The sequence below is a fragment of the Triticum aestivum genome, chromosome 5B (genome assembly GCF_018294505.1).
Source record: "Triticum aestivum cultivar Chinese Spring chromosome 5B, IWGSC CS RefSeq v2.1, whole genome shotgun sequence".
Taxonomy (NCBI): Eukaryota; Viridiplantae; Streptophyta; class Magnoliopsida; order Poales; family Poaceae; genus Triticum; species Triticum aestivum.
Genome location: NC_057807.1, coordinates 379428968 through 379442849, shown reverse-complemented (window position 1 = coordinate 379442849; position 13882 = coordinate 379428968). Strand labels below are relative to the sequence as shown.

General features: G+C 42.2%; 1 protein-coding gene across 1 annotated transcript; it reads left to right on the top strand.

Annotated features, from left to right (window-relative positions):
* Positions 1-882: 882 nt before the first annotated feature.
* On the top strand, positions 883-7775 carry LOC123114789 (uncharacterized). The gene is made up of 6 exons (XM_044536199.1): positions 883-1052; positions 6763-6858; positions 7098-7151; positions 7227-7292; positions 7486-7564; positions 7704-7775. The coding sequence occupies exons 1-6, from the start codon at positions 883-885 to the stop codon at positions 7773-7775; spliced, it is 537 nt and encodes a 178-aa protein (XP_044392134.1).
* The last annotated feature ends 6107 nt before the right edge of the window (positions 7776-13882 follow it).

The following is a 13882-nucleotide window of genomic DNA, read 5'->3' as shown; positions in this document are numbered from 1 at the left end:
CATCCTTTAACTGCTCCATGGCAGTCAAAGCGCCCTTTAGTTCATCTTTTGCTTTGGAGGTTTCTGCTTGCTGGGACTTAATGTTTTCTTGAAGATCAGCAATCTGGGAATCCTTGTTGTTCAAGTCAGCCTGCAAAAGACAAATGATGAAGAGGTTAAGATTTTTTCTCAAAGTCCCAAGCACATAACAAGTTATATACTTGGCACTTGGGGGCTAATGCGAATTGCTTTTTATTTTTGACTATCATTCAAAGTCCCAAGGCTCAATACAAGTATTAATCTTGGCACTTGCGGGCTAATGCATAATTGATCAGAAAAATCAAAGGTGAAGGAATTCAACAAGGACAAGTTTGGAACAGAAAGTCTCGGTTCATCTTGAAGAGGTAAACCGGCCCTTGGGGGCTACACAGTTGAAAGTCTTTTTATTTAAAGTCACGGTTCATCTTGAAGAGATAAACCGGCCCTTGGGGGCTACAATGGAGTTGATATATAGTGCAAAGAAAATTTATGAAGTGTTTGGAAGTTACCTCATAATGCTCCTTCATCAAATTGACCAAACCGGCCTCATAGTCACGACTGGTGTATACGCGGTTTAGGTATCCAGAATGAAGTTCCTGAGCGGGGAGATGAGCATAACTCGACACATCAGCCTTCCACTTGCCTTTCTCTTCAGCAGCAGATTCCACTTTGGCACTGTGCTTTGCCAAAGCGACAGGATTACCAGGAGAAGTATGGCCAACCCCAGTAATCACAACATCATCAGTTGTTGTATTTGGGCTCGCCGGTTTGTCTTGTGGGCTTGGTGGATTGATATGAGGGCTCGTCGGGTTAACTTCGGGCGGGTCAGCATCAGTGGCCTGGCCTTGTGGCATAGAGTCATCCATGGCGACATCAACATCTCCGCCAGCACCTTCTGAGGTCCTATCTAGTTCAATTTCACCAGTGGGAGCATTAGTTTTTGCCTTCTTGCTAAATCGGGCTTTGGCACTGCAAAATGGCATACAAAGGATTAATATGGTAAACCGGCGCAAGAAGGCAAAGCTAAGATTATTGTACTTACCCAGGGACGGTCTTAAGGGGAGGCATTTGCGTGGTTGATGAATCGCCAGAGGATGAATTGGAAATTACCTGATAATTTGAGTCAGAAGGATTAAGAGGGTACCGGAAGAAGTGACTTGCTGGCCACTATGCCGGGTTGTGCGACAAGCTTCAGGATGCTGTGGATCCAAATGAGTGAAAGGATGTGAACGCTTCACTTTCCGGACTGCGCGACGAATTTTTCTTACTGGCACAAGATCGGAATTGGAGGAAAGGGAGATTACCTCTACATTGTCAGCAAGGCTAGCTTCCGCATCATCCTGGTAATGGTCGTTGTCAATAAGATGTATGAAAAATGAGCCAAGGGAGTCAAGGTCTACCTCTTGTTCCGAATCATCAACATCTTCGGGCGGATCAGAGGACTCGACGGTTTTCTTCTTGGCTGGCTTCTTGATGGCCTTGCTCTTGGCACGAGCAGCCCTCGGCGGTTTGTCTTGAGTTTTTGGCGGTTTGTCCTGAGTTTTCCTCTTCCAGAAAGGATCTTTGGCCTATAAGAATAAACAAAGGATTATCAGAACAGTGTTAAAGCGGAGAAGGATCAAAAAGGCAGAAGGATAAATTTTTTTACTGCTGGAGGTTTGTTGGAGGCATAAAAGGGATGCATCCCAGTTTTGCCGCATTCAGTGATCGGTTCATCCAGCATCTTCTTGACAGCCTCAGTGACTTCATCATCAGTTATCTCTATTTCATGGTGCCATTGAGGGTCCTTGATGTCCCCGGTATACTCATGCATCAACCTGGTGCGGCGACTTAAAGGCAGGATACCCCACGAAACCCAGCAACGAACGAGGTCAATGTCGGTTAAGCCGTTTGCTAGGAAAGCCCGGAGCTTAGCAAGTTGAGGTGCATAAGTTTGTCGTTCTTTGGCAGTGAGCCGTTGAGGCAGTGGATGGCCATTGCTGAGCCGGTGAGCACAGTAACTCGGAGAGGGTTTTCATCAGCAGGAGCAATGTTCTGACAATAGAACCATGTTTGATTCCAATCTTTGGGGTGGCTGTGATGTTTGGCATGAGGAAAATCGACTTCTTTCCTCTTCTGAATAGACACTCCGCCAAGTTCAGTATTGGGGCCATCAGAGAATTTAGTTCGGCGGTTTAAGTGGAAGAAGTCCCGGAAGAGCTCAACAATTGGTTCTTCTTGAAGGTAAACTTCACAAAACACTTGGAAATTGCATATGTTGGACACGGAGTTCGGTCCAATGTCTTGAGGATGGAGTTGGAAGCTAGCAAGTACATCTCGGAAAAACTTTGATCCGGGAGGGCTAAATCCACGGTCTATATGCTGCATAAATACAACCACTTATCCATCTTGAGGTTCAGGAGGGCACTCAGAGCCAGGGACTCGCAAATGAATGACCTCCTTCTTAGCCAAAGCACCAGTTAGAACATATCCATTGAGTTGTGTTTCTGTGATCCGGGAAGGAACCCAGTTGCAAGAGGCAAATTGCTTGGCCATTTTGGAAGACAAACTGTAAAGGAAGTGCAAAAGTCAGTTCACGATTCAAGATTGATGTGCAGAAACCGGTGTTAAACCAGGGGATTTAATTCAAACATATATGCACTATAAACCGGATATTTGTGCTCAAGTTAAGGTGGTGGTTTATGTGAGGGCTAATGGTACCTGGCGGATTATCATTTTTTAAAGGTTAAACCGCCTACAAATGGAAGAAGCACATCTAAAATTTACCAAGTACTGAAGAAACAGGTTTCGCAAGATGGCATTGTAATTTTGGATCTACCGCGGCCTAGTAAAGAAAATTTTCTGAGGCCTAAAAATGGCGACGGTAGAACATTAATAGTCCAGATGGGATCTATCTAGGAACAACGAGATACTATGGAGGGATAGATTAAAACTACGGCTTCGGCCACTAGAGGAAGCTGTCAGTCCTAGCTAGATTCAAGAAGATGCTAAGGGAAAGCAGATGAGCACCGATGAATGCTGATGAACACCGAAGAACTTTGGAACCCTAATGCAGATTTGATAGTTGAGGAAGGGAGTACTTACCAGGGCCACGTAGCGGCGGAGGAGTGTCGCAAGGTCCCTGGTACGAATAGGATGATGCAGCGGCCTAGTCGGTGCAGGTTCAAGGGTCGACGGCGGCGGCGATGCTTGAGCTCTTCGAGGTCGCGAGGAGGAAGATGCGAAGAGGCAAGGGGGGAAATGGAAGGACCCCCGGTCTTATTTATAAAGGCAAGGGGATAAGCGGCAGGCATGAGAATCGAGGAGCCCGAAGCGGCAAGAGGGGGCGCAGCTATCGCCTCGATCTTCGGAAGTTAATTAAATGAAGGGAATCTTTATAACCTTTTTATACAGAGATGACATCATATCGATTTATTGCAATTTTAGAAGATGACGTCATGGCGGTTTACCAAAGTTTACAAGGAGAAGATATCATGGCGGTTTACGAGGATTGTAAGAAGATATTCAGGGAATTTTTCTAAGTATTGAAGATTGACATCAACAGGTTCAATCTGGGGCCTAATGTTGAGGATATAACTACTGAGTGTAAACCGCCCAGGAGGGGCCGGTTCACGCTCATCCGTATTGAAGCCCATGAAGATAAAGAAGATGGCACTCTACTAGTAAAGCTTAGAGGCCAAGAGCCCAAAGGCAGATTAGGGCCCATAGTTGTAAACCGCCATAGTTGTATAACTTGTGTTGTAAGTTAGGGAAAGGAAGAGACCGAGCCGGACACTTGTATGAGCCGGCCTCGGAACTCTGTAAACCGGCCGAGCATCAAACTGTGTATATAAAGGGACGACCCGGCGGCGGTTCAGAGACAAGAAACAACAACTCGAGACTCGGGCAAGCGTATTTTCTCCCTGATCATCGAAACCCCAATAATCCCATCACAACTAGACGTAGGCTTTTACCCTCATCGTAAGGGGCCGAACTAGTATAAAACTCTCGTGTCCCTTGTCCGTTTTAACCCCTTTTTTCTAATCTCGTTGCGATGGCTCCATGACTAAGTCCTTCTGCAAGGACGCCTGACGTGTTAATTCCACGACAGGATGTGAATTTTTGGCATTCTACCATGACTCCCACATATTTTTGAGCCGCGCTCTTATGACCCTTGGTCGATGGCAGAAATATGTACAAGATCGGGGGGGAGTGCCACACGACCGCCCCGACTTGGAAATAGTCGTGAAGAAAGTTTATAGACAATTACACGTCAGTTATTGAGGAGAAAGGCATTTATTGCTAACTTATACACTCTAGAATTTCTAACAAACCAAACTAGAAAAGCACACCCTCAAAATATTTATTTAGGATATTTTTCTGACCTGTAGATTGTACAAAACATTATCAGGATATTGGAGTAGGCACAAACACATATAAATACACTATTTATATGACACAAACACACTCATCACCCCTCCCTAGAATTCTCTTTTTCTCACCATGTTTACTTTGATTAGAGTTCAACTAAATGACCAGAGATAAAAATTATAATAGATTTCTGAATTGTATTAAACCGACTGTTTTTCTTCAATATAGGTAAATTATTAATGTCACTAAATGTTGTATTGAGATTTTTTTTATTAAGATTGGTGATGAAATGAGGTATAAGGAGGTATAAATATTTAGTATAAAAAGGTTTGAAGATTAATGTCACGTACAATTTATACAAAGAACCTAAACTATAAAAATGTCTAATACTTGATCCATATCAATGGTTTTAAGGGCATCTATCTCCCCGGGTAAATAATATTGCGAATACATCCTCACTTAAGTTTATGATTTTAGAGCCTTTGCTTATACCACCTCTTGTAAAAAAATATCCGAATGATCATAGTAAAATCGCACCCTACAACCATTTTGATTTTTTTGGTACAGAAACATACTGTCAGTGCTTGGTAAAAATATGCATGGTATTCAATATGACACCCTAACATTAATAAAAGGTAAGAACACTAGAGGATAAAAAATTAGCTTGTGCAATCATAGCAAACACTATAAGATGAGAAGCATGCTTTCACCTCAAAGGATCAGTGAGGAATCTCTATCCAATTGTAACAAATGATGTTTCTTGGTATGACATGAATCCAACAACTGATGAAATACTACACATACAATAATGTCATGTTATTCAACTATACAAACAACAATTATTATGAGCACATTTTGGAAGCATAATAGACTTTCCAGTGAAGATATGTTCTCCAAGCCCAAAGAATGTTGCAGATTAATCCCTAGGATGCTTAACAAACTTTTGGAGGACATTTCTCATTTTGTAAACTTCTTACAGATAATTTTGTTAACTGAGATGTGTAATACTTCCACTAAAAGAGTTGTAACTAGTAACTAATGCAGAAAATTAACAAAATATTGTTAGGATGTCTGTTGTCTTCCTGGAACTACTCCCTCCGTTCCTAAACATAAGTCCTTTTAGAGATTTCAAATGGACTACAACATACGGATGTATATAGACATATTTTAGAGTGTAGATTTACTCATTTTTGCTTCGTACGTAGTCCCTTGTTGGAATCAATAAAAAGACTTACATTTGAAAAGAGGGAGTAGAAGATAATAATTCTGAAATGTTGTAGTAAAATTTGAATTTGTAGCGTGATGAGAGTAGAGGCAATCAGCTAGTCCTGGTGCTTCTTTGATTGGCAAAATCCTGAAATTACCCGCGCTTTTGTTGGGTAGACAAAAACATGCCTGCAACGCGTACATCATATTCATGGAATTTATGTTGCATCGTTAGGAGTGTAACTCTGATGCAATTTTTGACCTTTTGTAAATCCCCGTAGGTAGTTACTGGCGCTATTATGTAAAGTTGAAAACCGCTCATTTAGGGAATAAGGAATTAAGGGAACTCCTTAAAACAAACGAACACTTACAATAATATAATTTAGATTTGGGTACATGTTTTTTTGTTGATGCATATTCTGATCTGTATTTTCTTTTTAGGTTCATGCATGCAGTTAATATTGAAGAAAGCAAGCAGCTACAAGGAGGCTCGACCGGTATGATCTTTGTGGCACATAATAACTTTGCTTCTCCAATTTTTTGTGTTTTTCTAGGGATGAATTATTTTCTTCTTTCATACAGGGGAAAGAAATTATGGCAAAGATTTTTTCAGAAGATTTTTGCCTAAAGAGTATCCACAACTAACTGTAAATCCAAAGACAATAATACATCTTCGTTTTATCATGTCCCATGACAGTCTTTAGGACTTTAGCTTAACAGTTGAGTTTGCATTCTGCACTAGAATGTACTCAGAGAAGCAGAAGACCTCACCAAAGTTGGTGCTCTTGTATCTATTTGGGTTCGCTTGAAAATTAGTTAGTCTTTTATGCAAATATATATGGGCAGAAAAATTGCTAGGCTAGGACTAACATATAGCATATAATGGTAGTGTGAGTAATACCTTACAGAAGAACCTTGCATCATCCATTTAATTGAGCCTAAGGACTCAACCTTAGTCATGGATTGTTATACCGATACCCTCGCATGTATTACAGAAGAACCTAGCACCATCCATGCAACGGAGTCTAATGAATGTCAAGTCAAGCTCTCAAACCTTTTTCATGTTATACTAATATGTCCCCTATGGCCAATTATACCAATACTTGGAATGACACATCATGTTTACTCTTTAAATTTTGTCTTATAAAATGACAGTTCACCATTTCTCATGTCTTATTGCTGGTTCAGGTTGCTAGAACAATTGAAGAGATATGGTGCTGCTGGAGTTTTGTCTTATCGACTACATAATATTGTGTATTATGTCACCACCTTTTTATTAGTTTGGTAGGTCAATGCATGGTAACTGTGATGCCATGCTGTTTTTTAGTTTTCCATTAATTTCAGAACAAACATTTTATTATGTAATTTCAAAATGTAAAGTTTTCATCGGTCATGAGAAAAAGACCATTAATTCACTTAAAACCTTATTTCACTTCATGCATCTTCATGAGCCAAAACAACTGCAGATGCAATAGGAGCATTGGATGGACCGGAAGGGAGTCACTGACTGATTTACTTTTCAGGTTCCATTTTTCGCCTGCTCCTGGTAGGATGGGTTATGCTGCAACAGTGGAGAGGTATGGTAATGGTTGTAAAATATGTTTCTTGTAAAGCAGTTCCCACTATAATGTGTTCTATACCAATTAAAACAGATTCCTTAAATTAATGGCAATGTTGTGGGCTGGTAGTCAAGTTACTAAAATTCTTCTCGCAGGAGGGTGAGTTAGTCTCCAACTCAGTGTATAACTTGTTACCCGGATTAGTGTAGTGAAGCATAGTTGGATACTACTCTGCTTTGCAGTGGTAACTTGAGGAACATCCTTAAGCTTTTCAAGTTTTAAAGAATGCATTGCTACTTGTCGAAGTCCATTGCCATATGTTCTAACAGACGACTTCTTTAGTTTACTATAGAGCCCTTGCACTGGCCCCTCTTGTCGATAGAGGAGTGAGATGGTTCACTGTCAAGTTCAATTTCCAGTCAGAAGGAAAGGTAAACTATGAGACTTCCCATTCACTTTTTTTACTGGCAGCAGTTTGTTCGAGCCTTAAGCAATGGGAAGGTGCTAGGTTTAATCACCGACCCTCTAATGTGTTTCTTTTTTTTTTTGGTTACATTTACCATTCTGTAGGCATTTGCGACGATTGTAGGATTATGCTTTGCGCTTGCTGCGCTCATGTTCGCCGGGTTAACAGTGCTCTGAGCATAGCGCATATGTAGCTGACTAGAGGGAAATGCGCGCCTTGCCGCGCCGTTTTTCTCATTGTTGTTGTGAAAATGGTTTTATAGTCAATCAATCTAAACAATGTATTGTTTTAAGGGGCAAAACATCACATATAGAATTATATTTACCAAAACAAAAGTAGGCAATCAGCCAAGCTCTGGGATATTTGTACTACAGAGAAGTCCCTTGGATTATAATTACATATTTTTTACTAAACATTACTTCCCTTCCCCAGCATATTAATTGTTCCTGGGAGCACAAATTGGGATGAAACATATTGCAAGGACATTACTTCCCACATCTCTTCCAGGATCAACCAATCCACCAATCAGGCATGCCATCCCAAAAGAGGAGCTCCAACCATGTCTTACCAAGACACAATATTAGTTATCTTCAAACAGAAAATAGGTACTCCTACAAAGGAAGAAATGCTAATCATTTCAATATGTTTTCTGTTCATCTCTTACATAGTACATAGGAGATCATAGGACAATTACAGCCATACTGCCATAAATCAATTAATCCATCATTTATTTGAAGGACAAATACCAAAATCAAGGACATACATAAGCACACTATCTTACCACAATCATCAAGATATTTCTCTCACCTTAGCTTTTTATAAATGCCAATTTTGCTATAACTAATACACTACTAAGCTTCTATTGCAGGCCTGGAGTGATAATCCTCTTCTTCATCTTCAATCAAATGTCTGCTGATAAACAAGTGTATAATCAAAATTTCACTTGACAAAAACAATAAAAGCAGCATAACAATGATGCATGCATATCTGAAAAGAAGCTTTGAACTTAATGTTGTTTTGTCAGATAAGAGACTATAGTTACCATGATAAAAATAATAATAAATGCCAGGTATTTGCTGATGCAACTTGCTAACAAATGGCGATAATACTTGCAACCTTGTGGGCACAATGAAAAACATAGCGCTAACTTATAATAATGGACCAAAAGATCATAACAGAAGAGTGGAACTATCATTTAAAATGTGTGCGAGACATGGCAGTACTGGAGATCACCGAGCATAGCTAGATCCAAAATCGTGGATTTCCACAACCATTGATAGTAAATATATTCTTGTAATTTGAACCGGCTAGAAGTCAAAATGGGAAAGAAGAATAAATCATTGTTTAATTTAAAAGATAGTAACATTTACCCTAGCTATTTGAAATGATATTGACTTAACCATTGCCATTTGAAGAATCTATAGGTGTGTGACCATTGCAGGAGGAGTCATTATTAGCATCCATTATTCCAAAGCTCTTTAGCTCATAAGCTTTTTAAATTCCGTGTTCATACCTCTACATCACCACAGCTTCATTACAGGTTGTCATGATTGAAATTAGGAAGAGGAAAATCAAATTTTGTTGGTCAAAATGATAGCATTGCAGCATGGTACTACCTAGTATTTATTCCTGCAGTAAAAGCTATATAAATCATAGAAAGTTGAATTTTCTGAACACCATTATTTTGGACAGATGTACGCTACAACAAAATATATTTGACCTTAAAGGAGGTATCAGCCGATAGTTCCCAAGCTTCTCTCATTTATCATTCATTCCTTCTGCCATGAAAGAATCAACATTCATAGAAAATTGGAACATGCAAATCATCACTACTGCTTCAGAAATGGATAGTAATATTGCAGAAATGGTCATATGTAACAATGTACATTAACTAAATTAAACTATATCCAGCTAGCTGTTACTTAACAGAACGTGGATCCAGATGGATCAATCCTTACCTTAGCTCCAGTAATGCTTTTGCTAACCAACTCGAAAAAACATAGAACGTGGATCCAGATTTTTTAGTTTTTCACTGTCCACGCAACCACCTCCCCTCGCGAAAAGCGGCGGTCAAAGCCCGTGAAAACGACGACTGGTTCATCAGGAACCGACGATATGGCAATAGGCGACACGCGCAGAGCAGCTCCACCTAGGAGGTGGGACACAACATTTCTCCATCTGACAGGCGGGGGCATTGCAGTCAGAAAAAATGCAACATCATTGTGGGATTGCTATTTCCCAGGAGCTTAGTAACTGAAGAGATGACTATGTTACCTTAAAACACTATATATTTTATTATTGAAGCCTAGTACCTCATTTCTGGCATGTGAACTCAAGCACAACTTCTGAATTTGAAGCTAGACAGTGATTCAGAGAACGACATGTTTTCATTACTCCATCTGCATTCTTACTCTCCATGTCTCTTTCGGTTTTGCTTGATAGACAATCTCTTATTTTAGGAATGTACCTATGCTATTAGAATACGAAATCCACTAAAAGCTTATCAGAGTTGTATAAACCTGAATGTTAATAGCAAAATACTTTGAATGAGTGCTCAGTTCTTCAGTCTCTTATTCAGGGCAAGCAACATCAGCTATGAAATTAGAGAACTGGCCGACTAAAAGCTTTATCAGAGTTGCATAAATCTAATGGAATACCAAAATACTTGCATGCCCAGTTCTCTCATTAAATCCATCTGTTCTGCAAAAGTCAAAAGAAATTGCATACATGAAAGATGTAGTTCTTTTATCAAATAAAAATGTAGGATGAAGTTACCAATTCATGTTCCAGATAGCTCAATGGACCAAAAATATACCAGAGTTACAGATTTAGCTAGCAATTTATGTCGTAGATAGCTCAGCAGTCTTGTGCAATTCATGCTCCTAATTATGTTTGAAATCTTTCAATGAACATACCTCTTGCAAGCTAAAATCCACCATCTGGAAGATTGATGATATTTTGTCTCACCAAGAAAGGAAATCAAGCTCCTACTCATTGCATTATATTCACAAGGTGGAGAACATTTTGGTTTATCGCAAGAGCGACATAGAGTTAGGTGTACAAAATTCAAAAACTAAATGAACAATAGCCAGTTTGTTGTAGTGGAACATAGAGTTGGTGTACAATTGACCGGTTTTTGAGTGCACCAAAAGAAGGCCAAATAAAGAGGGCAAGATCACAACAACTCTGAGAAAATGCCCAGTTCTGCAGGACATCCATAAAGCAGAAGTTTGCATGTCTTAGCCTGAACCACTACCAACACGTGAACATAAAACTATGGTACTGGAAGAATAGAGATGGCGGTTTTGCTGATGCTAGCCATTTCGTCGAACACTTCCTGTGCCCCACGAGGAGGTGGGCATCCTACACATTGATCGCCCAATTGGGTGGCTAGCTGCTTACTACATGTATCTCATTCTCAGCTTGCCATTGAGATGCGCTAGGCTAGGTAGCAACGGATGCTCTAGGCCAGATTGCCGCCAGCATCGCCGCTGCGTCGACCACAAGGAAGTCAACGCCATACAGCTCCGCCATAGCTTGGTCCGCGTGCCCGGCAAAGATCATCGACGACACCACAAATGCCTCGGAGGAGCCCTTGTCCAGAAGCACGCAAGCGTAGCGGGTTCCTATGGTCGAGCGGCGGCGGCGAGAGTGAGGCTCGTGGCAACCTCTTGTCCCCCAATAGACGGCGACAACGGTGATGCTCTTCACGGCCTCCCGTGAGCCGAGCGGTAACGGCGAGGGTACAGCTCGTGGCGGCCTCCCGTATGCCAAGCGACGACAGCTAGGGCGAGGCTCCTGGCGCCTCCTGTGCGCCGAGCCGTGGCGGCAAGGATGGGGGATCTTGGCGGCATCCCCTGCACCAAGCGGCGACGGCGAGGATGGGTTCTTGGCGGCCTCCTGTGGCGTTGCGAGTAGCAGCCTCATGGGGAAGAGCAGCGCGCCGTTGAAGTCCCATGAGGGTCTGCTCGCGGGCGAAGAGTTTCCGGCGGCGTAAGCAGTTATCAACCCGGAACACCATCTCGTCTGCGCCGTCATAGACGGAGAAGTTGTACCGGCCCTCGAACCCTTTGCTGGACCTCATCCACACCAGGAGGTGCGCCACCAATGCCTCTAAGGTTGCGGCGCCACCGTCCCACACAGGCGAGTTAATTACAATGAAGTACCACATTTAGGACGGTTGTAACGGATCAGTACCACTATTCAGATTTTTTGCAAGTCAGTACTATGTTTGAGGCTTTTTTTTGCATGATAATACGTGTCTCATTTATATCATAAGTATCATAGTACAAGTCACGTAACCGACCTGGCAAAACTGAAAAGACGGCAGAAAGCTAGCCTTTTGCACAAAGGAACAACAATCAAGATGTAAAATTACAATCAAGATTGAAGAAACCTCTGAACTTGACACCAACATCCGTCACCTGCCTCTGGAACCATGACAGTAGCCACCAAAGGGAAAAGTGACGGATCACCTTCACACCTGAGCTCGTAACGGCTCCATCGCTGACATGCAGCTTTGCGGACCTCCAAGGTGGTTCACCAAAAGTAAAACCATTACCGTTGAATGAATCAGACCGGGGCAGCACCCCGGACACGCCATCGAACTCCAGATCCGGCACCCCCACACGACTAGAACGCCGGAGGAGAAAACCACATCTGCCATCCACGAACCGCGAACCCAGCACACGATCCACCATCTTTCAGATGCCGCCGATGCAGACCACAATCTGTATCCGCTCCTAGACTACCTCCCAAGCTCCGCGCCGGCACTGGAGCAAATGTCGTCGCAACGGCGGAGCCCGAGGACACAGGTCCACCACAAGGATGTCGCCGCCGCCATGCAAACCTTGCTTGAACAGACTGATTGCCAAATCCATTCCCAACCATAAGACCGATCGCCTTGTTGGAGTAGAATCCGAAGAAACTTTATTCAGCGCCGCCATCGCCGCCGCCGAAGCCAAGACGATGAACGGACTAAAATCCTAATCTACAAAAGAGAAAACGATCCACGCGCGTGGATCCGACGATCCCCCTCACCACCGACGACCGAGGGCGCCGGACGGCGGCGGCGGGGAAGACTCCTGGCGGTGAGGTCGCCTTTTCTTTCTTCTGGCCATACTATGTTTGAGGCTAATCGTTGCAAAACAGGCTAAGCGCCGTATAACGATGTATTGACACTGTATCTGACAGCGCGGCCCCACCTGTTAGGTGGCATATTGTTTTTGCAAATAAGACCCCTGCATTGCACTTAATCACACAAATGCTCCCGCGAAGTTGACTCCTGGCGGTGAGGTCGCCTTTTCTTTCTTCTGGCCATACTATGTTTGAGGCTAATCGTTCCAAAACAGGCTAAGCGCCGTATAACGACGTATTGACACTGTATCTGACAGCGCGGCCCCACCTGTCAGGTGGCATATTGTTTTTGCAAATAAGACCCCTGCATTGCACTTAATCACACAAATGCTCCCGCGAAGTTGACTCCTGGCGGTGAGGTCGCCTTTTCTTTCTTCTGGCCATACTATGTTTGAGGCTAATCGTTGCAAAACAGGCTAAGCGCCGTATAACGATGTATTGACACTGTATCTAACAGCGCGGCCCCACCTGTCAGGTGGCATATTGTTTTTGCAAATAAGACCCCTGCATTGCACTTAATCACATAAATGCTCCCGCGAAGTTGAAAAAGGGAAATTGCGCAAGCTAGAATTCGAACCAGCGCCCTCCCTGTTTTGACGGCGAGGCCCTTCCACTACGCAAGGCCCAGTCAGTTGCTCAGTTAGGATATTAAGTTCTTATATTATTAGACCGTTAAATAAATAAAACGAACCAAAAAAGTAGCGATCGCAGAGAGAGCGCGCCGCAGCCGGGATTCAAACAAGCGACGAGGGCGATGCAGCGCGCGCTCACTACCGCTGCGCCGCGAGTGTTCCTCTGTTTACGTAGCACGCGTAAATGTTTTATACTGTGCTTCGTTCTCTTTTTCATACGGTAACAAAAAAGATAAATAGCGCGTGCCCTACATAGTGTGTGTATCGTATATTGTTAAAAAATTACATCGTATACAAAAAAAATTGTAATTTATAAATTTTAAAAAGTACATTGTATATTAAAAAAATGTTCAATGTATATAACAAAATTGTTCATTTATAGTATACAATAATGTTCAATGTATTTTTATAGAATAATGTTCAGTGTGTATTTACAACCTTTTTTGCATACTAAACCTATATAAAAACTGTAAAAAAAATTGAAAACATGAAAATCCGAAGAATACCAAAGATCT